Here is a 27,789-nt window from a genome sequence, read left to right on the forward strand (position 1 = left end):
TCAGAGTCACGAGCATGGAGGTGGCTTAAACCTCAGGCACAGACACTTCCCTGACAGGGAGTCATAGAGGGAGGGCAGCCAAAGACAGAGTCCCCAGCAACCGACACAGAGGGAGCAAAAGCAGCACAACTGGCCGAGAGTGAGGGCCCTGAGCTGGCCCGAGGTCCCCGTCGAGCCCCGCGGCCCCACGCCTGCAGACGAGCCTGCCCGCATCTCATCGCCGGAAAGCATGGGGCTCTCCCGCCCCAGCGCGGCCTGCGACACAGTCCAGAGATGATCAGTCCTTCTGCCTGCTTCGGAGACTTCTCACCTGCTGTCCCTTCCCCTCACTGACCCGTCAGTTCTCTTGCAGCGCCCCCCAAGGGCGCTCTCAGCTACCCCTTCTCACGCACATTCAGCACGCCGGGGCTTTAATCTCAAGTGGCGCTCACGTCTCCAGTACTCGTGCTCTGTGCCTCTCCCCCCAGCGCCAAACTCCTCCCGCGTGTCATCTGTACACGTGTGCATATCGTCTGTATGTAAGTTTGACCCCCCATCACCACTGCACAACCCCTTTCTCGGGAACTACAGGAACACATCTCCCAGCTCTCTCTGCTCAAATTGCCCTCAAAAGCTGCCAGCAATCTCCTTTTCTTAAAATCCAGTGGGCTTCATTTGGCCAACAGACTTTGATCTCTCTGCAAATTTGATGATGCTGACTGTCCTTCTTTCTTGAAAACACATTCTGGTTTGGCTCAATAAACACTGATGGAACACTTCTCGGTTTGGTCATAAAATTTTAAAAAGGACAAGACTCGATCTCCGAGGATGAGGAGTTGAGCCCAGTTGGAGCAGTTCCATGAATTTAGCCAGAGACCTTTGCCCCGGTCAGAAGGGCTTCAGTGAGATGGCGGAGGCTGACTTCAAACGGCACTGAGCGGAGGAACAAAGCCAACTTATGATAGGAAGAGAGGCAGCAGAATACAACTGATTCTGTTCGGCAATCTGTTGGAGAAGGGAAAAGAAAGAACTTTCCAGACAGTCCCTGGAAGGGAGCGTAGAACGGAGCAGGGTTTTTAGGATGTGGAAAGACTTCGCAAGCTTCTAGAGTGAAGGAGATGCAAGGCGAAAGCTGAAGACAGCGTGGGGCTAAGTGATGGGTTGGCTGGCACTGACATCAGAGCAGTGGTGTGGACAGAAACAGGACACTTCCAGTACAGCTGGACGGAAGCACTCTCGGACCAAGGGTGGGAAGAGCCCCGTGGGTACCATGCCACAGAGACCAAGGACCAGGGGTCGGTAGGTGTGGAGTGGTGTTTTTGTTCTTTTACCAGAGTTTTAAAATAATCTGAATTGGGGCTCAACACTTAAAAATCATGAGATTTCAAATAAAAATCTACATTTCCAGCTTCATCTTAAGAACTGGAAGAGACAGGGGTGCCTGGGTGGCTCAGTTGGTTAAGCGACTGCCTTCGGCTCAGGTCATGATCCTGGAGTCCCGGGATCGAGTCCCACATCGGGCTCCCTGCTCGGCGGGGAGTCTGCTTCTCCCTCTGACCCTCCCCCTCTCATGCTCTCTCTCTCTCATTCTCTCTCTCAAATAAATATGTTAAAAAAAAAAAAAAGAACTGGAAGAGACAGTGGGCTGGCTCCGGGTGGGCATGGGCTCTGCAGTCGCCACCACCCATCACACATGTGGCAGTGGCCCCCGACAGGGAGAGTGTGGCTGCCTGGCTCCCCTGGGCATTGGACTCTGACACCCACGCTGTTTTTCTTTCCTGCTTCTCAGACTCATCCTTCTACGTCGCTCGCCAAGGCTGCTCCTTCTCCAATTGGATAGCCGGGTGTTGCTTCTGTTCTCAGCACTCTCCGCAGTTTCCCTTTGAGATCCCATCCAACCACTGCTTCTGTAAGCTGCCCGCAACCCAGCACCACGAAATCACTCAACAGCGGGGTTGCAAAGGAATTCAGAGATCAGATGGTTCAGTCTTCTCAATCCACAGAACACAGTCCGATCACAGAACTCTAGAGCCCAAAGGAGTTTTAAGGTTAACTAGCCTCATTTACAAACAAGGAAACATAGGTGTCAGAGAGATTAAACAATGCTCCTTCTCCTTCACCACACAATCCTGTGCAATTCAACACAAATCTCCTGAGTTCCGACTTCATGCAAGGCACTGCGGGGGACAGGGACTTGGGTCAGCCCCAACTTCCCGCACATGCACACAGACTAAAACATGGGAGTCCCAGCACCACGAACGTATTATGGGACAACGGAAGAAAACAAAGTCCCAGTGATGGAAATCTGTATTTACCTGTATGAGTCGATTTAACTCGATCCTGAGAAGGGGCTAGGGCACATGCTTTAGTTCTTGTTGTGTGCAGACATTCTTTAACATAGGAGAAAAAAACGCTCAGACAGCTGAAGTGACTTGTCCAAGGTGACAGGCCTAGAAACCGGGTCTCCTAACTCACATTCCGGTGCTCTCTCCCTTCAGCCCTGACTTGTCCGGAGCACTCTCCTTTGGCGTTTCTGAATCACTGTCCGTCTATGACCTTGCTTTACCCACTCAGCGGCTCCACCATTCTTCCGGCTGGGATGCGTCAGTGTCTGGCAGCCACGTGCGACAACATGCAACAGGACACACCCCTACAACACCCCTCACACCTATTCTGCAACAGCTTTCCCTTCAAACCGTCTTTTACCCAGGCCTTTCTCTGGGGACTGCTTCCACCGCTGCGGGGGAGGACCTTATTATCTTAATATGGTCTTGTCTTCTGTCACTGACAAGCTCACAGAGCCTTAGAGGGACTTGTATCCAAACTTCGTCCAGAGAGAACACAGCTTCTCTGGGACTCCTGACCCTGACAGTGGCCAGCCAGCTGCCGTGCGGGCACCCACCTGCCTTCAGGGTAGCTCCCTTCACTATGGGTCACCCACGTAATGAGAAAGTCCAGTCACTCACCCACTCAGCAAGTGCTTACTGACCATGCTCTCTGTCCCAGGCACAGCGCTTGCCACACTGGAGATTAAACCGTGCGGGGCTCCCCACTGGTCTTCTGCACACTCACCTTTCCTGTCTTTGTCCTGCTGGCCTCAGGTTAACTTTCAATTCTGTTTCTTCATCTTGCACATGGAGAGAATTATCTGTTGTGAGAATCAACTGATACAACGCGTAGAAGTGCTCTGGAAACCAAGCGTAATATAGGTAAGGCTTTCTCCTTTTTCTCCAACTGTGTATTTTTTTGGAGGGGAGGTGATGCCACTCTCTCTCTCTTTTTTTTTTAAGATTTATTTATTTATTTGTGAGAGAGAATCCCAAGCAGACTCCACGCTGCCCACCGGCCGGATGAGGGGCTCGATCTCACCACCCTGACATCATGACCTGAGTGGGTATCAAGAGTCAGAGGCTTAACCACTGAGCCACCCAGGCGCCCGCCAAGCCCATTTTTAAATCATACTCCACACATGCAAGAGTAAGCATCCCACGTATTACGCTGAAACCACAGTGAAACACCCATGAATCTACCATTTCGCCGTTAGGAGAGCGCAGCCAGCGGCAGCCACCCGCCCTGCCGCGTCCCACCCCAACCTCTCCAACTACTCAAGAACGCCCTGTTTACCCTTCCTCCGACTTTTTACAGCGTTTTACCACATATACCTAAAGCTGTGTTGCTTATTTTTGAAGGTTATACAAATGGCTGCGAACGTCTGCAGCGCTCCGGGATTTCTCCGTTGGTGCATCCCGGGACGCCCTGGGGTCCCCGCCAGCGAGCGGACTGGCCCGTGACCGCGGCCTCTGCGCGCACAGTGGCCGGGGCTCCTCCCCACGGAGTCCGCTCCGGGCACCGCCGCCCGGCCGCGCGGCGCGCGGAGGTTCCACCGGGACCCCGCGGCTGGGCGCGCCGCCCGGGCCCCCACGGGGCCATCTCGGTGCCGGTCGCGCAGAAACGAGGCGGCGCTGGGATCACGCATGCGCACCCGCCGCTCCAGGCCCGCGCGAGACCAGACTCCGCGGTGCGCCCGCGGCGTTTTTTCCCCAGCTAGGGCTCAAGCTTTTGTGTACGCATGCGTCTTGTCCGGGCTGCGGTTGGCTGATGACCCCGTCCGTCATCGGAGTGGCCAACCGAGTGAGGCTCAGGATTCACTTCCCGCCCCACAGTGGGGCGCTGGGCGGAGCTTTGGGGCTTTGTCCGCGCCCGCGCTAGGGTCGACGAGCCCCCTGAGGGTGTGTGTGGGCCCAGCCGCCGCTTAACGATTGACGCCGCTTTCGTGGCCGCGTCGTGGCGGGGAGGGGGAGTGGGCGGGTGGCAGGCCGAAGTAAAGGGCACTGGCCGCAGTGACCACGGGGCAGCTGCCAGTCGGCCATTTATTGAGCACCTGCTGTGTGCCCGGCGCTGCCCGGCGCGCCCTCCGGCCTCCCCTCGCCCCATCCGCCTTCGCGGAGGCGCCCGGCCCCGGGGGCTGGGGGGCGGGCCCGGCGGCGCGTGACCTCCCGCTGGGCGGGCCCGGCGCGGCCGCGTCACCGGCTTCTGGAGGCACGTGGCGGCGGCTGCGCGGGGAGGGCGAGCGGCTCCGGGGCGGCGGGGGCGCCCTTCGCGGGACGCCGACCCGGCGCCGAGAGGGGCCTGCAAGCACGGGGAAGCGAGTGTGCGGCGAAGGAGGGTGAATGCAGAGCGGCCCCGTAGCGGTCATCGCGGGGCGCCCGGGCCGATTGGCCTGCACCTTCCAGCCAGGGGCTGCCGGACGCGCAGTGGAGAGAAGCCCAGAGCCGACTGTGCCTGTGGGCCCTTGGGTGTACTAGCCGTGAAGGGTGATTGAAGTCTGCGGACAGAATTAAGCGCTCTGTACCCACGCCAGTAGGAGCCACTTTGGAGCCTGGGGTGGGGTCGCTTGTGACCTTCCACATCCGCTAGCTGTTCCTGAAACGTTTCCACAATCACAAGGCTGGAGAAGTTCCTCAGCCCATGGGACTGAGGAATGAGTCAGAAGAGCATGAGCTACAGCGAACTGGCCTGGCCTCCTCCTTGGCGGCAACAATCAGACACCACCCTCTGCTTCCTGCCTCCCAAGAGCCACCTCTTTGGGGATAGGAGCCCAGTGGGTGCGACTTCTTCAGTGGCCCCTTAGCTAAGCCCTTTCCTCAGGCCTGTTGCATCAGGTGCTCCTTCAGGAGCTTCCGAGTAGAGGAGAAGCTGCAGAAAGTCACCGCATCCTGGAAAAAAAATCCTTCAGCTTTGTAGCACTCTGCAGTGTCAAAGCACACGTCCTCCTCTAGCCTGGCTGAACACCTACTGTGTGCCAGGCACTGAGCCAGGCAAACATGGATGAGGCAGTGCATTTTAATTTTTTTTATTTGGGGGGTGGGGAGCGAGAGCAAGCAGGGGGAGTGCAGGCAGAGGGAGAGGGAGAAGCAGACTCCCCGCTAAGCGGGGCTTGACCCCAGGACCCTGGGATCATGACCTGAGCCAAAGGCAGATGCTTAACTGACTGAGCCACCCAGTGCATTTTTAAAAGGAGCTTTCAAGCGGCCCTCTTGGTGCAGTGGGCAGCGCGTCAGTCTCATAAAAGGAGCTTTCAATCCAGTAGTAGAAAATAGAAAGCAGTACCTCCGCTTTGGGTAGGATGAGGTGGGTACTCTGAAGAAGGGGTCATATTCCCAACACTGCTCAGCCAGGGGGGAAGGCAGGGAAGTCAGGAAAAGCTTTATGGAGGGAAATTGTAGGAGTGGAAATCTTGAGTGGTAGGACAGGTTTCAAAGGTAGAAATAGGTGTAGAGCTGTTTGGGCCCACAGACCTCCTCTTACCCGAGTAAGTCATCCAGTCTCATGTCTGGCAAGTAGCAGTAACAAAAATAGGGACTAACACTTACCGAGCACTTAGTACGGATCAAGAATGGTTTTTGTTCCTCTGGAGTATCCTTCAGGTACCTAACTGAGAAGTGTCATCTTCCCTTATCAAAAGAAAGCCAGCAGCCTCTAGGGTTGCGCTGGGTGTCCCTATGAAGGAACAGTTGGGCCTTTAGAACCAGATATCTGTTCCTTAGGTTCCCATTCCCCTGACCACTGTGACTAGCCCTGCAGCCACTCCTGGGGAGCAGAGCACCTGTATCCCCCTCCCTGCCCCTTGATGCCCCCAAAGAATGCACCAATGAGTGTTCCCTTGTTCAAGATTAGCACAAGGCTAGGGGCACATGGCTGGCTGAGTCAGAAGAGCGTGCGACTGTTGACCTCAGGGTGGTAAGTTGGAGCCCCATATTGGGTATAGACATTATTAAAAAAATAAAATAATAAACTTTAAAAAAATCAGCATAAGACTAGTGAGTCAAGCAAGGCTTTGGTAAAGGCAGGAGATCACAGGAACTACATTTGTGGTTCATCTCACCTACACAACACCAATACCCATGTGCAGCTCAGGGCCTAGACATGGCTCTCTTCTTGCCCGGCCTCCAGCCTCCCTTCATGGTCCTTGGAGTTCCCATGTCCTGAGGTCGACTTCATGGGTGACCAACACCGTGAATAACTTCCCTCTTCAGAAAAACCTCCCTACGCACCGGGTGATGTACCCGCAGGCCTGAACAGGATGACCATCTGCCAATGCCGTGAATGGCTTCCGGGCGTGCCTCTAACTCAGTCTGAAAACCTCCCTGCTGCAGACGGACTGGGGGCTGCAGCGCCACCGCCCAGTCGGAATTCCAAGCATGAGTGTGGGAGCCACTGATCCTCCTTCCTTTCCTTCCTCCTCTGCCTTCACCAGGCACTTTCCAAGTCCTATAATTCTACCTCTTTAATCTTTACCAAGGGGTGCCCGGCTGGCTCAGTCGCTGGAGTGTGCAACTCTTGATCTCAGAACTGTGGGTTGTGAGTTTGAGCCCCAAGTTGGTTGTAGAGATTACTTAAAAACAATCTTTAAGACTTAATAATATTTGCGGGGCGCCTGGGTGGCTCAATTGGTTGAGCGGCTGCCTTCGGCTCAGGTCATGATCCCAGGGTCCTGGGATCGAGTCCCACATAGGGCTCCCTGCTCCGCGGGAAGCCTGCTTCTCCCTGTCCCTCTCCCCCTGCTTGTGTTCCCTCTCTCGCTGTGTCTCTCTCTGTCAAATAAATAAATAAATAATCTTTAAAAATAAAATAAAATTTAATAATATTTGCTAAATTCACCCTCTCACTTGTAAAGGATCCTGACTGGTCCTCCCACGCCATGCCTCCGCGTCCCCCCCACTGGCCCTCCCGCTGGTCCTCCACACCACTGTGGGAAGGAGCTTGCGCTGGCAGGAGCTTTCTGAAATGCAGATCTGACCAAGTCCCTCTTCTACTTAAAATCCATTTGAAGACCAAACATCTGCAGAATAAAGCCCAAGCCATGGCAATAAGGCCCTTCACGGTGAGGCTTCTGCCTCCCTCCTCTGCTTTCTCTACTGTTCCCTTGACCTGCAGCACAACCTGAGGTCTCCTGAGCACACCACATGCTCTTCCTGCCAGGAGGAATGTCTTCCCTGTCCATGTTGGCCCAGGAACACCTACTGTCTTCAAACCCAGGAGCCCCCCCTGGCGTCGCCTAGCTTGGCTCTGGGTGTGCCTGAAGTCTGATCCCGCAGTGCACTCATCTCCTTCCTATGTGACATTTACCGCAGACCGCTGACTCAAGGGTCAGCTGTTGCTTCACTTGGCTCTTGTCTAAGCAGCTTGTCTAAGCTGAAACAGGCTTCTCTCTGTTTCCAGGGCCTCACAGAGGGTTCCCACAGAGTAGGTGCTTAATGCGCGTTTGCTGCATTTCGGACGGAAAGAGAGCAGGAGCAGAGAACCGAATGACCTGTCAGGATGCGGAGTGGGCTGCCTGGCTGGTCTAGGGCCCAGGGGATGCGCCGCAGGACACACAGACGAAGCCTGAACAGGAGGAGGTTGTGTTGACTCTTTGAAGGCCCTGGGAGCCAAGCCTGGGAGTTTGGATGCTGCCATGTCAGATGAGCAGAGCTGCCCCCCGGTGGGGAGGACGGGCCGGGGAAGGGCAGGCCTACAGCCGCTCGGGGAGACTGCCCACGGCAGGCCGCACAGCCACGCAGGGGCAGAACCCGCGGGCCAACCAGTTCCGGACTACATCCCGTGCAGAGATCTCGGCGCCCCCCGCAGGGGCGCAGCAGTGAACGGGGCTCCCAGGTTGGCGGCTGTGGGTGGGCCCCCCATCAGTCTGGAGAGGCGAGGCTCTGTCGCAGACACCGTCTCTGTGGAGATCTCTGTGAATCTCTGGGGCTTATTTTCTGTTCACACGAAGTCCACGGTGCTAACACCTGGAGGCAGCTTAGCGACCCGGGCCCTCTGATGGCTTCGGCCACTCACACAGCAGGGACAGCACTCGGACAGCCACGCACCAGTTTGCTCTCGGGAGGGACGCGCCTGACTTGCCCCGACAGTGCCTTGGCCAGAACCGGTCCGCTGACCCGGCATGCCGACTCGGTGACTGGGAAGCAGTGCGCACGTGCGGGAAGGGGAAGAGGACAGAAGTACCAGTGGGCAACAGTAACGCCCACCCAGCACACAGAGCAGGGACAGAGATCGAGGGACAAGGGAGGGGGGTTCTGCTGGGGATTCGGTGTCGCGTCAGGGCGCCTCACGGGCACGGGGGCGTCCCGCGAGTGGGGGCGCCCTGGCCGTGTCTGGGGAGGCGTGGCCCTCTATGGAAGGCTGTGGATGGGAGGCCTCTCCTCAGAGCTGCTTCCGTGCCACAGCGTGGCCCCTGGCGTCCCCCAAAACGATGAGAGGGACCCCGCCGCAGAAGTGCCCTGCCTTCCGCCCTGCCAGCCGGGCTTCCTTGCACACACGTGCCCACCACGCGTCGGTGTGAGGGAGGACCCCGCCAGGGCCAGGCTGGGGTACCCGGAGGCCGTCTCTCCAAGGGGCGAGCGCAGGGCAGCCGGGGCGGGGGCGCATCTGGAGGACGGGGAAGCCCTTCTGCGCCTCCTTTCTCTCTGCCGCAGTTGAGGGCGCAGCGAGGTGCGGCCCGCGGTGGCCCCGGGAGGGAGGCCAGTCCAGATCACTGCATCGTACAGACAGGAAGCCGGGGCGCCAGCACCGGGACTGGCCGACCCCCACGACCCCCACCACCCCGACGCGGTGAGCACGACCCCGCCACGGGGGGACTTCCCGCACTTGGAGACGCCCCCGCGTCCCTCTGTGCTTCAGCAGCGCCAGCCTGTGCACACCCTGCTGGGGCCGAGCCAGACGCCGCGTTTGACCCTCCGGCAGGGCGGCACCAGGTTGGGGGGCCCTCGGGGGTGCCCTCGGAGAGCAGGGAGAGGCTCCCTGGCACCGTTAAAGCACCCTGAAGGGGTAAGAGGGCGGCCCGCGTCAGCAGGATCCACGGCGAGTTCTTGATGGTGGCTGGAGCCCTGTCCCCCGTGACCCTGCTCCTGACCTGGCCTCGGGCACTGCTTCTCTGCCTCTCGCGCTCCAGGACCCCCCGTGTGGCTTCCCCCAGGACAACCCCGGCCCGTGGGGGGCGGCCTCTGCTTCTGACAGCAGCTGGAGGAACCGCTCACCTGAGGCCCGGGAGCACCCCTCACCCCCGCCACCGTGCTGAGCGGACCCTCGGGCCGCCCGGTCCTCTCCTCCGCCAGCCGCGCCCAAGAAACCAGAACCCGAGCCCAAGTATCAGAAACGTGTATTCTTTTTCTTTTAATAGTAAACCTCTTTACAACAAATATAGTGAAAGAGTTTTCAAACAAAACTCATAAGAATCCCGAGGACTTTGTCTTCTTATTGTGTAGAATACTAAGAAAGCATCACCATACAGCACGGAAAGAAATATTGAAAACAAATCAACAGCCACACACTTGGACTCGCCCTGCCCAGGACCCAGGAGCAGCCCCAGAAGTGTGGGTGATTGTCGGGTTTGGGGGGGCACCTCCATGCCTCCCTCCCTCTCCCCCTTCCCTCTGGGACCTGAATGGGGAAGACAAAGAGAATCCAGATTCTCCATAGCACATTCGAGCCCCCTGCCCCCACACAAATCCCACGCCTTCCACCATCGCTTAGGGGGTGGACAGAGGTGGCAGAGGAGAGGACAAGAGTTCCCAGGCTCCAGGTCTCCTCTCCTCTACGAAAGCCTAAATTCACCCCCACCCCACCCCAGGGGATTCCAAAGAGTCAGTTAAAAATATATAGATATAGATATTTCTAGATACACTTTTACATCATTTCTGTCTCTCCAAACAAATAAATAATCATCAAGAGAAGGTGCATTAATTCCTTCCTGTCCAAGGTGGGGAGGGCTGGGTAAAGGTCGGGGGTCAGTCTTGCTGCATCGAGGGCACTGCTGGGGAGGGGGGAATGGTGCGTCCCAGTGGAATGGGAGGGTCCTCTTGCCCACTGTCCCTGGAAGCTGTGGGAAGGCTGGGGAAGGGAGGGGCGTGGGATGACTCCAGTGATTACTTTGGCAAACGCCCAGTTCTCAGGAGGAAGGAGTAGGTGGAGGCAAATTTGGCTTTGCGAGAGGAAGAAATGAAGCCCCCCCACCCCTTGAGGTCTGGGTTCCCAGGGACCCATGCGTCTGGCCAGCCAGGAGCCCCTACCCCCAAGAGAAACCTTGGGATACTGAATTGCAGAAATGTCACATATTCATTCACAGACCCACCCCCTGCCCCCAGGGAGAGAGGAAGGACACACACACACACACACACACACACGGTAATCAAAAGCCAGGTTTGCCATTACAAGGCAGAGGGCAAAACTGGTGAATATTGCACCGTGAACCGCAGGGGCTCTCGTCCCCACCGTGTGTCTAGTGGCGGCCAAGCCCAGCTTCCAAAGGTGGGCGACTGCTGCCAGGAACAGCCTGAGAAGGGAAAGCCAGTCACTCGAGCTTTATTGAGCACCTATCGCTCACCCATTCGGCATTTACCGTGCACCAAGTAGGTGCCAGACGCTGGGCAAGGCTCTGGGGATGCACGCGTGCGCAAGCCTATATACCCTGGCGCACTTCGAGGCCCTGATCGAGTCTCGTCGACTCTTCAAACTCCCTCTAGGAACCCACGGAGTAGGTTGGGACATGCTGTGTGCCCAATCAGCAGGTGGGGCTTAAACTCTGAGTAAGGAAGGGTCACGGCCCAAAGAAGAAGCTTCAAGAAGGAAGAGAATCATGAGTGTCACCCTGAAAGCAGGACTGGGGTGGGGGAAGAGCAGGAAGGGCGGCTGCGTGTGTGCAAAGGACCGGGGACCGGGTGGCCACTTGTGTGTGGAGCCCAGGAGAGGCAGGGCCCCAGCGAGAGGCAAAGGGGGCAACTGCCGGATCCCCCCAGCTGTGGTCCAAACCTGTCAAAGCAGAGGGTGGACTGGGGCAGGGGCCAAGCTGGAGGGGCGTGGAGCTGGAAGCCAGGGCTGTGCGGCCCAGCGGCCACTGTCCCTCCGCAAACGCCAGGCACGTGCACACACAGACATGCCCTCGGAGCTCGATTCACACAGATCCGTGGATAGGCCCAGATGGGCTCAGAGACACACACCGGTACGTCCACGCCCCCATACACACACACAGATACCGGATGCCCTCACGAACACGCTCAGGTGCACGTGTGGTCACATACACCCCTGCTTCTGGTTCCCTCCCTGCGTCAAGTGTCGGGATACTGCAAGCGGCTGGGTCGCAGAGGCAGGACCGCAAAGCTGGGCCTTGTCTACCGTCTGCTGTCCTACTGGGATGACGCCCCCAGGGAGCGCTGCGTCCCTGGGGCAGAGGAGCTGGGTGCAGGGGAAGGACTGGGGCAGACCCCCTGTCCGCCTGCACACGCCACCTGCCCACCCGGGTGGCAGGCTGGGGGCCTGCCCCCCCGCGTCTGATCTGGGGTCCAGCCTGAGGTCCCAGCAGAGAGGGGCGGGGCGGGGAGCAAGAACAACAGCAGAAGAGTCTCATCTGTACAGTACGGGCCGCTTGAGTCGTTATTATTACAATATACTTTGACAAAAATAGAATCTCATTTCATATCAATACAACAACAACAAAAAAAACAGTTTCCTGGACTGTTACACTGCTAACGTTTTCCAAAGGTTGCTATTTACAGTTACAGTAGCCAAGAGGGAAGGTGGGCTGCCGGGGGTGGTGGGGCAGGAGGTAGCCGACCAGGGAGGTGGGGTCGGGGCGGGAGGAGCGGGGAGGGGGCTGGGGAGGGCCCAGGAGGAAAGGAGGCAGGCGGGCCTCCCACCCTCACGCCACCCCAGTGTCCCTCCTTTGGGGATGTGTCCGTGCAAGGAAGAGAGAGCCCCCACTCCCACGTGCCCCTGGACGCCGGGGCGCCAGTCCTGCTGAGCTGTTCCCTCCCCCGCCCGCCGTCCTCCCTGCACTTTGTGGCCTGCTTTCGGGGGCTGGTGTCAGCCCAGGGACGGGGAGCTATTGCACTGTATATCTTAGAGAAACTACCAGGGACAGAAGGGGGCCCCGAGTCACCCCTCACCCTGGCTCTCGGCCCCTCCTCATGGCTCTCCGTCTTTCTCTCCAAATGTGCTTCCGAGGGGCCCCCTACCTCAAACCCTGCCCCCGGCCTCCGAATCCCAGGCAGCCTTCCCAGCCCAGAGGCTCGGCCAGCACCCCCACACCTTGGGGGTGCAGCTCATGCATGAATCCGTGAGAGTGCTGTGTGTGTGCAGGGGCACTGGGGGGCCAAGCTTGGGCATTTCACCCCATGTGCCTGTGGCCACGGGAATAGCCCAGACGCAGAGACCCTTTTCAGAACCTGGGCTCACTTGCCCCCTGAAACACAAACCCACCCATCAGGCCGACTTTGGGGTTTCAGTATATTATAAGGGGTTTTGTGGCCTGGTAGGTTTTTTGGTTATCTCCCTCTATCTGGGGGTGGGGTGGGAGGGCTCCGCATGCAGGGCTCGGCACCCGTCCTGTCCCAAGGGCCTGTCGGGCTCCCCACCCCCTCCTGCAGCATATGTGTACAACGTGCAAAGTGTCCCCCTTCCCGCAAAAAAGAGCCCCCCCAGCCAGTAAAATGGCGGGGGGTGCAGAAAGAGGGGACAGGAGCATCCTCCTCTCCAAAGCGAGAATCCAAATTAAAAAAAATATAATAATAATAATAATAATATAATAATTATACACAAATGTAACCGTCAACAGGACACGGAGCACAAAAGGAAGTGGGGGTCGAGCGGGAGGAGCCCAGGGCCGGGAGGGGTGGGCGGTGAGATTGTCAACTCTTCATCAGGGAGGCTGAGAGGAGGGGGCTGGGAATCGTCACTTTAATGTCTGCAGAGAGAGGAGATGGAGAGCGGGGTGTCAGGGCCCTGGCCGCGGGCTGGGCGTCCCCCACGCCCCTCTCCCCACAGGGCCAGGGCCTGCAGCGGGGGGGGGGGGGGGCGGGGGGGGCCCAGAGGCCTCCCGGGTGGGGGCTCAGGGTGAGGGCGGTCCCGGGGTACAGCACACACTGGCGGGCGGGAAGGGTGACGCTACAGTACCCAGGTGTCGAGCCGCATCCTCTTCACAGCAGGGCCCTCAGCCTCGGGCTCCTGGGCTGGGCGCAGCAGGCCCAGCGTGGGCCCGAAGTCCCCCCGTCCGTCGTCCCGGTCCCCGGTCTCGTAGGAGCTGCTGGCCGGGCTGCTGAGGCCATCGCCAGGCTCCGGGCGGGCGGCCGCTGGGAACACAGCTGGAGGGGGCGGCGCGGGGCTGCGCTCGCGGCTAGGGGACACCGGCTCCGACTTGATGCTGATGTGGGGGTGGGTGGTGACTGTGAGGGCAGCCCCCACGTGAGGCAGAGGGCTGCCCGGGCTGGGCACCGGGACAGAAGCAGAGGAGGTGCGGGACACAGAAGGGATGGGGGGCCCGGGAGGGAGAGGGAGGAGGTGGGGCGGGGAGGGACACGGACAGAGAGGAGCCGGGAGGAGAGGGGCCAAGTGAGGGAAGAGGGGAAAGAAGGGAAGGAGCCACGTTAGTTTTCTGTTCCCGTGTCCCCCACGGCATCCTGGTGCTCAGGGCTGGCTGGGGAGGGGCTCCGGGGGGAGGGGCTCCCAGGCCGCCGTAGTATCCCATGTCCCGTGCTGTCCACTGGTGACAGAGCACCTCAAGGGGGCCACCCCGCTCCCTCCCGACAGGAGCCTCCTCTTCCCACCCTCAGCTCTGCCTTCCCCAAGCCTCCCGCGCCCCCCCCCCACCGCAGCGCCCCAGGACTCACATCAGGCTGCTGAGAGACACGGGGACCAGATGGGGCTGCGGCTGGGGCGGCTGCTGGGGCTGCTGGGGCGGCGGCTGGGGCGGCTGGGGCGGCTGCGGCTGGGGCGGCTGGGGCGGCTGCGCAGGCTGAGGCCAGGCGGTGACACTGCCTAGCGACAGCCCCCCGGGCGAGCTGAAGGTTGGGAGGGAGGAGAGCTCGGCACTGCTCAGCTGGTAATCTGCAGGGGTGGGGGGTGAGAGGAAGGACGGACTCAGCAGGGCCCCCCAGCGCAGGGCCCCCCGCTAAGGGAACGCACGGCGACGCAGGCAGCAGGTGCTGCTTCTCAGCAGGATGAAGAGAGGTGCGTTTTTAAAGTAGTGTTAACTTTCTTTTTTGGTACCACGTGTAGATACCACTCTCAGAATGTCAACTCAAAAAAGAAGGGGAAAGAAGTCAGGAGGGTCTAGGGCGCCTGGGTGGCTCAGTCGGTTAAGTGTCTGCCTTCCGCTCAGTCATGATCCCAGGGTCCCGGGATCGAGTCCCGCATCGGGCTCCCTGCTCTGCGGGAAGCCTGCTTCTCCCTCTCCCACTCCCCCTGCTTGTGTTCCTGTTCTCGCTGTGTCTCTCTCTGTCAAATAAATAAATAAAATCTTTAAAAAAAAAAAGAAGTCAGGAGGGTCTAACACACGTCTGTCATCTCTTCAACTGCCAGGTCCTTTCTGAGACAGGGGCGTTGTGGGGCCACGAGAGGGATGGCGCACGGAGGCTAAGTGCCGTCACCACCCCGCGGCTCGTCTCGAGACCGTCAGCGCGGCAAGGGTTCGAGCCGCCGTGCCGGCACACCAACCCGGCGGACGGACGCGCGTGTGCCCCTGCTGGGCCTGCAGAGCCTCGTGGGGCCCAGCGCGCCGGGCCAGGATTCTGGCACATTCCCCGCGAGGCGGTGCCCCTTGCTCTCGACCATTCCCGTCTCAATGTAAGAAGCTGATGTTTGCACAACCAACACCACGCTGGGGCGTTCCAGGCTGCAGCCAGTCTCGGGCAGCTTAGTAAAGGTCCCCCGAGGAGCCCAGGGCGCTGGCGCTGTGGGGGCGCACGGGCACACCCCGCGTGGTCCCACCACCGAGCTCACTCAAGGGACCGCGGGCTGCAGCTCCCGTCTCTGCAGGGACGACGGCACCGCCGCGCAACCGAGCAGGAAGGTGCAGGGCAAGGGCGAGGCCTCCCGAGGCCCCGTGACCCGGGGGCAAGCGGCAGCGGGCGGAGGCAGAGGGATCCCGCCTGGATCACACTCAGCCGCGAGACCGCGGAGCGGCAAACGCACACGGGGCACGCACAACCGCGTCTGGCACGCGGGACGTTTCTGAAGGCTGGCCTGGCACTGTCACTAATTCACAAACGAGGCAACCGCAGCCTCCAGCGTGGGGAGCCCCGGGTCCCAGAGCCAGTGGAGGAGCTAAGACAAGGCCCCAGGCTCCTCGCTCACCCGTAAGCCTGGCCTACAGATGGTCCCTGCTTGCCTCTGGCCTCACATTAGCCAGCAGCTTTGAGCCATTCTTAGAAAAAGCAGAGCGGGGCACCTGGGTGGCTCAGTTGGTTAAGCGACTGCCTTCGGCTCAGGTCACGATCCCAGGGTCCTGGGGTCGAGCCCCGCATCGGGCTCCTTGCTCACGGGGAGCCTGCTTCTCCCTCTCCCACTTCCCCTGCTTATGTTCCCTCTCTCACTGTCTCTCTCGGTCAAAGAAAGAAAGAAAAAAAAAAAAGGAAAGCGAGGGCAGGAAGGAGCCCCTCGGACTCATTTTACAGACAAGGATGCCCACGCTCAAAGAGCGTACAACCTCGCCCGCCACCCCTCTGCAGCCGAGGGGCAGGGGCTCCCGCACGTTGCCACCACACTCCAGCCCCGTCTACGCGGAGGCCCGGGGCGTCCTGGACGGGAGGACGTGGCCCACAGGCCGCCTGGCAGCCCACCCACAGCCACCAGACCTCTGCAGCCAGTGTCAGCAGGGGCCCAGGCCCGTCCCTTACCCAGGACGTCACCAGAGCCACATCGCCTGCAGCCGGAACTTGGACCGGGGCCAAGGACTGCGAGCGGTGAACAGCGAAGCAGCAGTGTGTTGTTTATGTACGTAGGGGCACCCGAACACACCCGCTGTCGAAACTGAGGCCTGCTGACAGACTACAGCAGCAGGACGAACCGGAGCCCCGGCTCCTGGGAGGATGTGAGGAAGCCCACACTTCCCAGCAGGGCCCCAAGGGCAGGCCCAGGGTCAGAACCTGCTTTCACACCAGACTGACAAAACAGTCTAAAGTCTGGCCTTGCCGGGCGCCTGTCCCAGCTTCACGGACGCCCGCCAACCTCCCCTCCTGCTTCAAGAGACTTGCAAGGGCCAGAGAGGATGGCAGGAAACCACCACCACATTTTGGGATTCCCAAACACGGTGGCTCCTGAACAGTGGTCTGTGCTGCCCTCTGCCAAACTCCCCGCCTGCCCACGACTCTCCCAGAGGACACTGGCCCCCAGGGGCACGGCCACTGAGGCGGCCCGAGGACCCCATGCATGAACGGGACGAGGGACTGCCCGCACCACACCTGGGTGGGAAAACCTGGACGGGGACACGCACGGCGGGGTCTGGCCCCTCTCCACAGTGGGGCAGCTCCAGCTCTTTCCTGCCCCCAGGGCTTCCCTGTGTCCGAGCCTGGGCTCTAGATTTTTACCCACGGAAGAGGTAGGATCGTGAGAGGATCTGTATGGGTGTCTGGAATGGAGGCTTGGGGAGGAGGAAGAAGTTTAGGGACCTTTTGATCTAGTCTGATCTCATCACAAACAGCCCCAGCATCAGCCAGTCAGGGGTGAGGGACCGTGAGGGGTGGCTGAGGTCTCGGCAGTGGGATTTCCCCACGGGGAAGTCCTTCCTGACACGACAGCGTGGAGTGCGGGCCAGGATGGCCCAGAGTGTCACTGACTGGTCCTGGGAGGGGCAGTGGGTACCCAGGACGGCCTGGGCACTGGGTGTCCTGTCTGAATTCTTCGACCCAGACACCTCTCCCGTGTCTGAGCAGCTCTCCACCTTCACACCCCTCCCCGACCTTCATCGGTCCCCCCACTCCTCTCCCCTCCCCATCAGCCCGCCATGGAGCCACCACCAGGGTGAGGGGCCCTGTCCTCCCTCCCCCCCCTGCCCCTCTTGGCTTTCCCGGGAGGCTGGGTAAACCTTCCAGACAGGCTTTCTCTCTCTGGCCTCCTCTACCTGTCTTCTCTCCCTTACTCCCTCCTCCTCTTCCTCCTCCAGGAAGCCTTGCTGAACCGACCATGCCCCCTCCTCTCCCCCCAGCCCTGGGCTGCTGGAATCATCTGCTCAGCCCACCTCTGGCCCGGCTCCTCCTCAGTCCCTAAGGGCGGGGACTCTTCTCCATTAGGTCCTATATTAAAAATGGGGAATACCTACTTATTAATTTGAATTTCAGACAAAACAATGAATAATTTTTCAACATTTCAGCAGAAGAACGTCTTTGACGCATACTTATCCTGAAAAATTATTCATTGTTTTATTTGAAATTCACATTTCAGTGGGCATCCTGTTTCTATTTGCTGGCGACCTCCATCAGGTGGGGGCTCCCCGCAATCCACTGGAGCATCCCCCAGGACTATCTCCTGCTCCCCCCTCTGGTCCCGCCCCGCCCCAAGGCCAAGCAGCTACAGGGGGGCTGAGGGGCTTGAGGACTCACCTGTATTGTAGGCAGTGGGCATGGAGGAGAAGGGGAGGCCCTGGCTGAGTAAACTCGGTGTTGCCACGGAAACCACTGGCGTGGTGAGTGAGTGGGTAGACTGGGAGGCCCCAAGGCGCTGGGCATTGTTCTGCAGGAGGAAAGGGTCTGTCACCAGGCGGCAGGAGGGTGGCTGCGTTCCCCTGGGCCTCCACCGCAAGGCCCAGCCGGGGCCCCTGCCCCCCATGGCCCAGGGGGCACGGCTGGGCACAGAGGCGCCCGCAGACACACACGAGCGCTGGTGCATTCCCCGAGCGGCTGCGAGCGGGAGGGGGGCGTGCACACGTGCATGGAGGGCAGCACGCCGCCCCGGGGCCGAGCGAGGCAGGCCCGGGGCCTTCCCCCCGTCCTGGGGCGGCGCGCGCCCTGCCAGAGCACGCCGGCATGCGTGCGGGCAGCGAGGGGCCCGGTGCGGTGTGTGCCTGCGTGTGCACACACGTGTGTGGGGCTGTCGGCTCCATCTGCCGCTGAGTCACTTGTTTATTCCAGCTCCGCGCTGGGGCCGAAACTGCCGCCGTGTTGGCCGCCAAGCCCGCCTGCCTTTTCCAGCCTCTCTGGCCGCCCGTCAGGGAGCTGGGGAGGGAGGAGCCCCCGCCCCACTCCTGGCTGAGGGTGAGTACGCGAGTGTGACAGCGCGTGCGCGGCGGCATGTGTCTGAGCGCGTGTGAGGCGGGCTGTGCGGGGCTGAGCACACGGGGAGGCAGAGAGGCGGCGGCGAGCCCCGGCCACGGCAGCTCCGGCCTCTCCTTGGGCCTCAGCCGCCTCGGGGGCCGTGCGGTCCCGGTCTGGCTGGCTCTCCTCCTAAGGAGGCCCCTGCCCCGGGTTCCAAGCATGCTCAGTGGGGCTGAGCCGGAGGGCAAGTCCGGTCCAGCCCCCCGAACGCAGGCACCCTGGGCCACATCCAGACGGGGCCCCTGAGGCCTGGGGCTGGCCCCCGCGGCATGCACATGCGTGCGCGCCCACACACACGCAGAGGAGGGTGTGTCTGCGTGAACACAGCGTCCCATAAAGACGTCCCCGTACACACCGCTACACACATGCATATCTAACCCCCGCCCCCCGCCCCATTCACCTCTGTACCCCGTTTGGCACTGAGCTCGGCTCCTGGCCCATAACCAAACAACACACACCACGCCCGCTGGGGGAGGGACGGGGCGCGCTCCATGCTGTGGCGCAGAGCCATGGGCGGACCCAGGCTTTCAAGCCACCGCACACGTCTCGGGGCCTCACTTACCAGATCTAAATGGTCCTCAGTCTGGGAGCGGAAATAAAACCAAGGGGGCGGTTCAGTCTGCGGCCTCTGCCCTCCCCTCACACCCCGGGCCCCACAGCCGCCCCACCTAGCTCTTCACACACGAGCAGGACGGCTGTCCAGCCTGGGACAGAGCTCTTCCCCGTCCCGACCGACTCCAGAACATGCCACATCCCAACATGCACCCGTTAGGAAACCTGCATCCTTCCACTGTGGTGGCAAATCCCTCCCGTCCTCCTCCCCAGCACGGAACCTCCTCTCCCACCTCCCGTCCCTTCCCCCTGCCCTCGCGGCTGGCACGTCCACGTTCCCACCTCTCACGAGGCCCTCTGGGGAGAAAGAGCTCGCGAGCAGTCCGGCTTCTACGGTCTCCCTCCGGCAGTCCCACCTATTGGCTAGCCTGCATCTCTCCTGCTGGAGGTCGGCTCTTCCCCAGCCCCGGCCCCTGCCCCTCAGGGAAGACACCCACTCACCAAGTGATGCATCAACCCCTTTCCTCCCTGCGAAGTGATGACCCTCAGGTCGGGCTTGCGGCTGGGGGCTCCATGCTGGGCGCTGTGGGTGGGCGGGGGCGGGGACTTGGCAGGGATGCCCTTGTTGAGACTGTTGCCGTTGGCCACGGGGAGGAGACCGGGGGAAGCCCGGGCACTGACGTAGCCATTTCCTGAGAGGAGGAGATGGGGTCACAGGTCAGACACGGACCCAGTCCCCAGCCCGTGTGCCAGGACTCCATACTCAGACTCTTAGCTTCGCCAAAGACCACCCTGTCCTGGGAGAAGGGCGGAAGCCCCCTCACTCAGGAATCACTGGTTATTCCCCTGCCTCTAAGCGACGTGTGCCGGAGCAGGGGTGGGGGGCCGCGGGAGCTGGACGCCGCAGTGGCCTCGCCTCGCCCCCTTCCCTCCCTCCGGTCTCACAGACAGGGCGTCTAGCACCTTCCGACCCCACAACCTGCCCCGACCAATCCCAGGGACCCGGCTGCAGACGGGGAGGGCAGCCTGGGACTTGGGCCTCCATGAGGACCCCCAAGGCACCTCGACCACTCAGACTGCAGCTCTGGCCAGGAGACGGGGGCCCACGACAGGATGCCCGCGGCTCTGGGGAAGATGAGCCATCCGCCGGTGGTGGTGCTGTCACTGGTCACAGGGGCCCGATAACACAGCCACCACCACGACGAGACCTGCGTGTCGTAACGACCTTGCGCATCTGTGCCACGATCCACACAGGGCCTCCACGTGCGCACGATCTCATTTAACCCTCACGCTAACTGTGCGGCGAGGCAGACGGGACGTGGGTCAGCCCCGGTCACAAAACAGCAAACTCGAGGCCTGGCTGGCAGAGGCACAATGACTTGCCCAGGGCGACGCAGCTGGCTGGAGGCCGTGCCAGGCCCCACCCGCGCTCCGCATGCTGGGCCTGAGCGCCTGGAAGGACCGTCACGGCCTGAAGTCTGCAGGTGCTTCTCCAGCCCTCCGCAGAGAGGAAAGGGCGGCCACCATCCCTTCCACTCCCCGACCCCGCTGCACAACCACTGCCATGAGACATTAGGTGGTGCCTGGGGCTGAACTGGGGGTTCTGAAGCCCAGAGAAGCGGGGCCGACCACAGTCCCCAGTGTCACCTTGCTCTGTCCCCTGGGAGCACACTGTTCCCCTGGAAGTGTGGGGCTGCCCTCATCCCAATTCCCGGATCACTCCGGGAATGGCAGGAATGTCAGCGTGACGTCAATGGTGACATTTGAAGTCACAGTCCCCGGCCGGACAACAGCACAGGGCAGGGGAGAGGCCGGCGGCGGCCGGGGGTCTGTGTGGGAGCGCGTCGGCAACACCGTGCACACCCTCCAGATCCCACCCAGATGCGCCCACTCGATGGAGAAGACTTGCATCCTCTCCCCCGGCTGGAGATGTCGGTCCCTTCTTCCAGCTTGCCCAGGATTCCCTGAGCCCAGATCTCTGATGACTGCCCACACCCATCAGGGCTGCAGACAAGCCTCAGGCTCGACTCGGGCCCTGGGACCTTCCTCCCGTCTCATTGGGGTCCCTCTTGGTCCCCGGGCCCGCGAAGCCGCTGAGAAGGCAGGCGGGCAGCCGCACTCACCAACAGGGCTGGGGCAGGCTCCGTTAGCACTGTTGAGGTCTCCCCCCAGCATGGCCCCTGGGGACAAACAGAACCACGGTGAGCTGGCAGGACGGCGCCTTCCACGGCAGGTCCCCAGACCGAACAGCGGGAGGAGCCCTGGTCCTTCCCTCAGGAGCCACACGAGCGAGCGGCAGAATGCCGTGTGGGGCGAAGGAAGACGGATCCCCAAGTCCCCAGCACACCTCATCCCCACCTCACCTGCGCTGGCCGGCCGCTGGGGCAGGCCCGGAGACACGCTGTTCCTCTGCAGCGCTGGCTGCTGCGGGGACAGGAGCCGCGGGTCCGTGAGGGATGATGTCACCAGGGAAGGGGTGACCAGAGAGCCGCTGGGATTGCTGAACTGCAGGGAGCTCTGACTGGACACGGGCACCGTGACGGGCATGGCAAAGTTGGGGGCCGGCACAGCTGACTAGACAGAGGATGGCGAGGTGGGGTCAGGCCAGGCAACGCCCCCACCCTGGACCCACCGTGCCCGAGAGAGGGCAGGCACGGGTTCCTCTGGTCTCTGGGCTGTGTGTCTGAGGGCCCGCAGCTCAACCTCTCTGCCCCGGGCCCTCTCGGAGGAAGTTCGCTGGAGGGAATGCTTTGGGATCGAGCTCTGGCCCAGAGAACGAGAACAGGCTCTGCTCACGGCAGATGGGACCAGGGACCCCCGAGGCCCCCCGTGGAGGTGGGTTAGTCCTCAGCCAGGCAGGACACACGGGGAGCAGGTTAGAGGGCCTAAATACAGACCCACGTGCACCCACGCAGCTGGGGAAGGCCTGCACCGAGGGTCTTGGGCCGGGGTGGCCACGTAGGCCCCTGGGGACTCTGCCCCGAGAAGACCTGCACAAAGAACACGACCCCTACTCTCCTGCCATCTAAAGCCCTCACGTCATCTACACATGCCTTGCTGGCGAGAGGGGCGCTCTGGGCCTCTCTTGGCCCTGCTCCGTCCGGAAGGAGTCCACAACCCAGGTCAGCGGTGCCTCGGTGGTCACCGCCAGCCCCGCACGGCTCAGCGTGGGACGTGCGTCAGGGGCGGCCGGGGGCCGGCGCGAAGCCACACCATGCACCATGGGGAGACCGCTCCATGCGACTACTCACGGCCAGTCTATAACTCTGCATCATTTTATCAAACTCCTCGTCTATCTTTTTATACTTCTCCTCCGTCTGGGGGGTCAGGGCAAACACCTCGTCCACCTCGGGGCTCTCACACTCCCTGTGCTTCTTGTGCAGCGCCTGGGGGGGCCGGGAGGGGCCGACAGAGACACGGTGGGTGAGCTCACCCCGTAGCGCCGGAAGAGCCCGTCCAGCTCCTCGCTGGCACGCCGGTACTTGTCCTCCAGCAGGGGGCTCTGCTCCAGCGAGTCCTCCCCGTCGGGCTCGGGGCTGTCACAGCCGTTGAAGCCCTTCTTCCTCAGGGTCTGCAACCGCACCAGGCGTCAGCCAGCCGTCCACAGGGCAGGGGCAGGGGCAGGGTCCCCGCCGCCCCCCTACTTTCTCCCCACCTCCTTCTTCTGGGTCCCCAGCATTTCCCGGCCACCCCCCTTCCCCGCCCTGCCGCACCATGTGAACGCGTGCTGGGCGGGGAGTGTTGGGGGGGGGGGGCCTCAGGCCAAGGCCCACCGCAGGGAATGCGAACACACAGCACAGACCCCTGCTTCCGAGGTGGCAGGTGGGGAGGGGTCCTGGGGGGATGGGCTGGGGGCTGAGACCCTGGGGTAGCTCCAGGGGGCAAGGCAGTCCGGGCTGGTGTTGCCCAGCCTGGTCCCTGGGCTCTGCTCACGGGAAGAGGGGGAGAGAAGCAGAGATGGAGACAGAGGGAGAGGAAGGAGGGGGAGAAAGGCCCAGAGGAAACCAGTGTTTACAGAGCTCCTGCTGCCGTCCTTGCCCAGGGGTCCACGCCACATTGGGGCACTCTTGGTAGGTCTGGAGTAGACCCCAAACTTCCCTCTTCCTGCTCAAAACACCTTCACAGATACTCGGTCTGCTTTTAGAATGAGTAACAAATGTACGTTTTCCATTCCAGTCTAGAGTAAATCTGTTTTCCCTATTATAAAGCTAAGGTAACTTCCTCCAAATCTTGGAGTTCGAGTCCCTCTCCAGGAAGGCAAGCCTGTGGCTTCCCGGGCACCAGCCTCCCTGGCAGAAGTTCTGTTCCCCTGAAAGCACGCACACCCCCGTGTGAGAAGCAAGAACCGGGCTGTCTTGTTCAGGTCCCACCACACCCTTCAAAGCTCACGCTGGCCCCATTTCGTGGAGGTAGGCACCATGGCCCAAGGCCACGTGGCCACTGAAGGCCACCACTGGATTCCAAAGCCCATGTCCTTCAACAGCCTGTAATGCTTTTTTCGAAACAGAAAATTGAGCCCCAGGGATCCATAAAGGGACAGAGGCAGAGCAGGAGAGATGGAAACAAAGAGGGAGACAGAGACAGAGAGTCAGAAGCAGGAACAGACCAAGGATGGACAAGGAGAGAAAAAGACAGAGAGAGAACCGGAGGGAAGACAGAGCAGAGGATGTCCCGCCAGCCTGACAAGCATGAGCAAAGACGCAGCGGGCTGGGTGGACACTGGACTGGGTGGGCAGCGGGCTGGGGTGGGGAGCGGGCCAGGGTGGGCAATGGGCTGGGGGATGGGCACCGGGCCGGGATGGGCAGCGGGCCGGCGGGAAACGACACCAAGCTGGGTGGGCAGCGGGCCGGGGCGGACACCGGGCCGGGGCGGGCACCAGACTGGGTGGGGAGCGGGCCGGGGTGGGCACCGGGCCGGGTGGGCGTGCACGTGCTGCGTGGGCCCACCTCGATGATGTCGGCGTTGGTGCGGCTCTCGTGCGGCTCGTTGTACTCCGTGTACTTGAGCAGCACCTTGTCCATGTCGGTGCTCGCATACTGGAACAGCTTGTTGGAGTGGTTGAAGATGATGAGCGCGATCTCACAGTCACAGAGCACGCTCAGCTCGTACGCCTTCTTCATCAGTCCGAACTTGCGCTTGGTGAATGTCACCTGCAGGCGGTGGAGGGGGGCGGCCCGGTCTGGCTCAGTCAAAGCCCGTCCCGGAGCCCCTGGCCCGGGGAGAGACAGGCCAGCACCTCTCTGCCAACGTACGGCCAAGATGCAGCCTAGAGCGGCCTCACTGAAGGGAGAGGATGGATGGACAGAATTCCACACCTCTGTGCCAGGGGCTGTGAAGGGGTCGGGAAGGAAAACAGAAGGGCTTCCTGGATCCTCCCCTGGGGGAGAATGAGGGGGAGAATTCATCTTGGGGAACAGGGCATGCCCAGGCATGGCCTGAGGCTTATGTATGGTTCCTGGGTGGGAAGTGGATGGGGGTTGGGGGTGGGGGACACACAGATGCACCTTCTTACAGCAGCAGATAAGCCTTAGAGTTCTGGGGTACAGGGCTCCGAGAGCTGCAGGGAGGTGGGGGTTCCTCTCTTCCCAACTCAGTCCTTCCCCTTCCATAATAGCCTTTAGAGGCCCCCTCCTCCAGGAAGCCCTCTTGGACTGGCAGGAAGGAGTGGAGGCAGAGGCCAGCTCCCTGCCCTCACCCACTCTACGTAGCTCCAAGACCTCCTCACCTGTCGGTTCCGCTCATCAGTGATTCGCTGGATCTGAATCTTTTTCCTCCCCATCTTCTCTGGGGATCCTCAGCGCTAGGGAGGGGAGGGGATTGCTGGGTGGCAGGTCTCGGCACGCCTCACACTGTGCTCATGAACGGCCTGGAACCAGGGCTCAGTTCATGGTCTGCAGGACACCTTCTGCACAGCGTCCTGGGAAAGGGGGGTCATGAGAGGACCGTCAGCCCCGGTGACCACCAGCACACAGGCCAGGCTCACAGCACCCCTGGGGCAGGCTGAAGGTGTCCACCCCATCCTCAAGATGAGGAGATAGGGGTGCCCTGAGCCAACGGCATGCCACGGACAGGCACAAGTGGGCACTGACACCCAGGGCCCAGGCCCTGGTCCAGGCTCTTTCCGCACCAACTCTGCCGCTCTCGGGTTCTAGATCACGCAGAGCTGGCTTCCAACGGTCTCGGTCCTGGAGAACGCCCCAGGCCCTTTCCTCTCCCCAGAATCTGCCTGCAGTAGAGACATCTGGGTCTGCCAGCTGCCCCTCTGGCCTAGGATGGAACTTTTGGTCCTGGCGCCCGGTGCGGAGAGCACCCACCGAGGTCACACACGGTTTCCACGGGGTACCTGGTGCCAGGAGGGGCGTGCTCTGGTGGCCGGGGCTCAGGAACACAGGGAAGGCTAGAGCCTGGGGGCCCAGAGCTCTCCCTCGCCCCCCAGGGCTGCTCCACACCCATTTCACTCGGTGGGCCTCCACCTCAAAGTTTTGTTTGAAGAGACGGTTCCGCTGCTTAAAATAAATAAATAAACACACCACCCTTGCAGAGCAGAGTCTGCGAACTTTTTCAGTAAGGGGGTCGATGACTATTTCGGGCCTTGCGGGCCATTCGCTCTGGACAACTCCTCGACGGCTGCTGCCGACAGCACGTAAACACGGAAGGCTGGCGGAGCTCCGCTACAACCAGATCTGTAACAGCCGGCCCCGAAGTCACGGTCGGCCGACTCCCGCTCGGGGGACGCGCCCGTGCAGGACCCGAGCTCAGGCTGGGCAGCCCTTCCCAGCCCGGTTCACCTTGAAGCCCGGAGCACGTACTGAGCCACTGGCGTGGCAGCTGGGCGGAGGCAGGCGCCAGGCAGAGGCCTCCCCACCTCATGCACCCATAAACGGGCCAGGCTTCACAACCAGGACGGGCGCCAGAGCCCCCACACCACACGAGTCCAGGATGGGAGGGCGCGTGGGGTCGGAAGCCCAGCCTGACCCAGGAAATGCCCGCGCTCAACTGTGGGCAGTGCCCAAACGGGCTGGGTGAGCCCTCGGGGACTGGCAGGGCCCGGGGTGGGATGGAGGCACACGGTGACCCCAGGGCCCCTTGGGCTCTGTGAATCCAGGAGAATCAGAGGTGGAGCCTTCCAGGAGAAGGGGAGGGGGACAGCGAGCAGGAGGCCAGGCTTTCTAAAGCCACTCTGGGTCCCAGGAAGAGCCTCGTTCACAGAATCCAGCCCGCCCCTCGAGACACCCCCATCCACAGAGGTCCAGGCAGAGACCCTGCTGCAGAGTACAGGGAGGTGGGCTCTCACTGCCCCCCACTGGGGAGAGGGAACAGGCACATCTATCATTTGGAACCCCCTCCCCAGCCCCCACTTCCAGGGGCTGCTCAGTTTTCCTGGAGCCTTTCCAGCCCCGCTCAACCACGGCCCCCAAGGTACCACAGTAGATGCCAAAGTTCAACCTTGGCCTCTCGGCCACAGGCGGCAGGGAAGAGGGGAAGCAGGGAATCTGTGGACTTGGGAGGAGCCAGGAATACCCCTTCCCACCCTGCCCCGGCACCAGGGCTTGTCCCTCAGGCTCTCCCTCGCCCAGCCGGGAAGAGAGTTTCTGCGCTCTCCTGACATCTTCAGGAAACAATGCCGCTCCCTGACAACTATAGGGATCCTCCACCCCCTCCCCCCAGAGAGGGGTCCCAGAACCTCTTCCTTTCTTCCTTGTCCTCACGGTGCTCCATGGGCCCTGGGCCTCCTACTGTCCCCCCTCACACACCCCTGGGACAACACCAACACAGCCCAGGCAGCCCCGAGTGGTCCAGCAGCCACCCCATTCCTGCCTAAACCCCTATCTCTGCCAAAGCCCCACTTGGAAGGCCCCAGCCTGAGGACTTCAGCCCCCCGCTTCCCAGTGCAACCCCAAAGCTGTGTTTTTCAGAGCCACGGTGGTCTGGGCTCCCAGGGAGGGTGGAGAGGGCACACAGAGGACAAGGGGGCTCCGAAGACAGCGTTTTCACGGAGTCTCTCTAGCCTGGCCTTGTGGGAAGGCTTCCACTGCCGCACGCCCGAGCAGAGCATCCGCCTTCCCTCCATCACCCAGTTTCCTAGCTCCCTCTCGCCACCTTTTGTGCAGAAGCAAATTCTGGCTGAGATGTGGCCTCTATCAGCTTTGGGCCACTTCTGTCTCCTCCTCCAAGTGGGGAGAGAGAACCCTCTCTGTGCCCTCGTGGCCCCTGCAAAGTCATTCCTCCAGTCCGACCTTGTTCCCTTGGTTCTCAGGGCACCCTGTCCTTTCCCTTCTAGCACTTACCACCACCGTACATTGGCTATGACTCTGCGCTTCCACTCAATGCCTGGCTCCCCAGGAGCTGGAGCTTCACGAGGGCAGGGTCCACATCTGCCCTTTGCACCACTCCACCCGCTGTGAGGAGGAGCTCGGGAAATGTCTGTTCCAAGAAGGGGCTTGTGGCCTAACTCGGGTCAGTCCCACTGCAGGACCCACATCCTGTCCCTCTGCCCCTGAACTTGGACGTTTGGACACCACCAACCCTCCAAGCAGGCCTGCCTCTCCAGGCCAGGCCTCAACCCTCCCCATCCTTGGGCTGCCTGGTGCAGAGAGTGAGACTCTAAAGTCTTCTACGGAGCAGCCCAGAGCACATGGAGATGGAGAGGATGGGGTTGCTTAGGCAACTGTCTCCTGG

The 27,789-nt window shown here is 61.2% G+C and overlaps 1 protein-coding gene and 1 long non-coding RNA gene across 7 annotated transcripts in view; both read right to left on the bottom strand.

The window, feature by feature from the left end:
- Window positions 1-1,546: 1,546 nt before the first annotated feature.
- Window positions 1,547-3,960, bottom strand: LOC118013914. Of its 2 annotated transcripts, XR_004680151.1 has the most exons (4): window positions 3,642-3,960; window positions 3,052-3,166; window positions 2,295-2,369; window positions 1,547-2,004 (listed from the first exon to the last, which is right to left on the bottom strand). It is a non-coding gene; the product is annotated as an uncharacterized LOC118013914 (long non-coding RNA). The 2 variants fall into 2 exon arrangements; XR_004680150.1 differs by having other exon boundaries at window positions 1,547-2,369.
- A 5,665-nt stretch (window positions 3,961-9,625) lies between these two features.
- MEF2D (myocyte enhancer factor 2D) overlaps window positions 9,626-27,789 on the bottom strand; it is a 30,740-nt gene continuing 12,576 nt past the window's right edge. For 2 of the 5 annotated variants that reach the window (XM_035009829.1, XM_035009830.1), the window contains exons 2-12: window positions 24,836-25,027; window positions 24,057-24,260; window positions 22,543-22,680; window positions 21,473-21,683; window positions 21,233-21,289; window positions 19,611-19,801; window positions 19,120-19,140; window positions 17,847-17,976; window positions 14,139-14,355; window positions 13,426-13,735; window positions 9,626-13,216 (exon numbers count right to left, since the gene is read on the bottom strand). In XM_035009829.1, the coding sequence (XP_034865720.1) occupies window positions 13,205-13,216; window positions 13,426-13,735; window positions 14,139-14,355; window positions 17,847-17,976; window positions 19,120-19,140; window positions 19,611-19,801; window positions 21,233-21,289; window positions 21,473-21,683; window positions 22,543-22,680; window positions 24,057-24,260; window positions 24,836-24,889 (1,545 nt within the window). In that variant the 5' untranslated portion in view covers window positions 24,890-25,027 and the 3' untranslated portion in view covers window positions 9,626-13,204. Of the gene's footprint in view, window positions 13,217-13,425; window positions 13,736-14,138; window positions 14,356-17,846; window positions 17,977-19,119; window positions 19,141-19,610; window positions 19,802-21,232; window positions 21,290-21,472; window positions 21,684-22,360; window positions 22,496-22,542; window positions 22,681-24,056; window positions 24,261-24,835; window positions 25,028-27,789 lie in introns of all 5 variants that reach the window. The other 3 variants (XM_035009831.1, XM_035009834.1, XM_035009832.1) reach the window with 3 other exon arrangements.

The sequence above is a fragment of the Mirounga leonina genome, unplaced genomic scaffold, assembly GCF_011800145.1.
Source record: "Mirounga leonina isolate KUSES-001 unplaced genomic scaffold, KU_Mleo_1.0 Mir_154, whole genome shotgun sequence".
NCBI lineage: Eukaryota > Metazoa > Chordata > Mammalia > Carnivora > Phocidae > Mirounga > Mirounga leonina.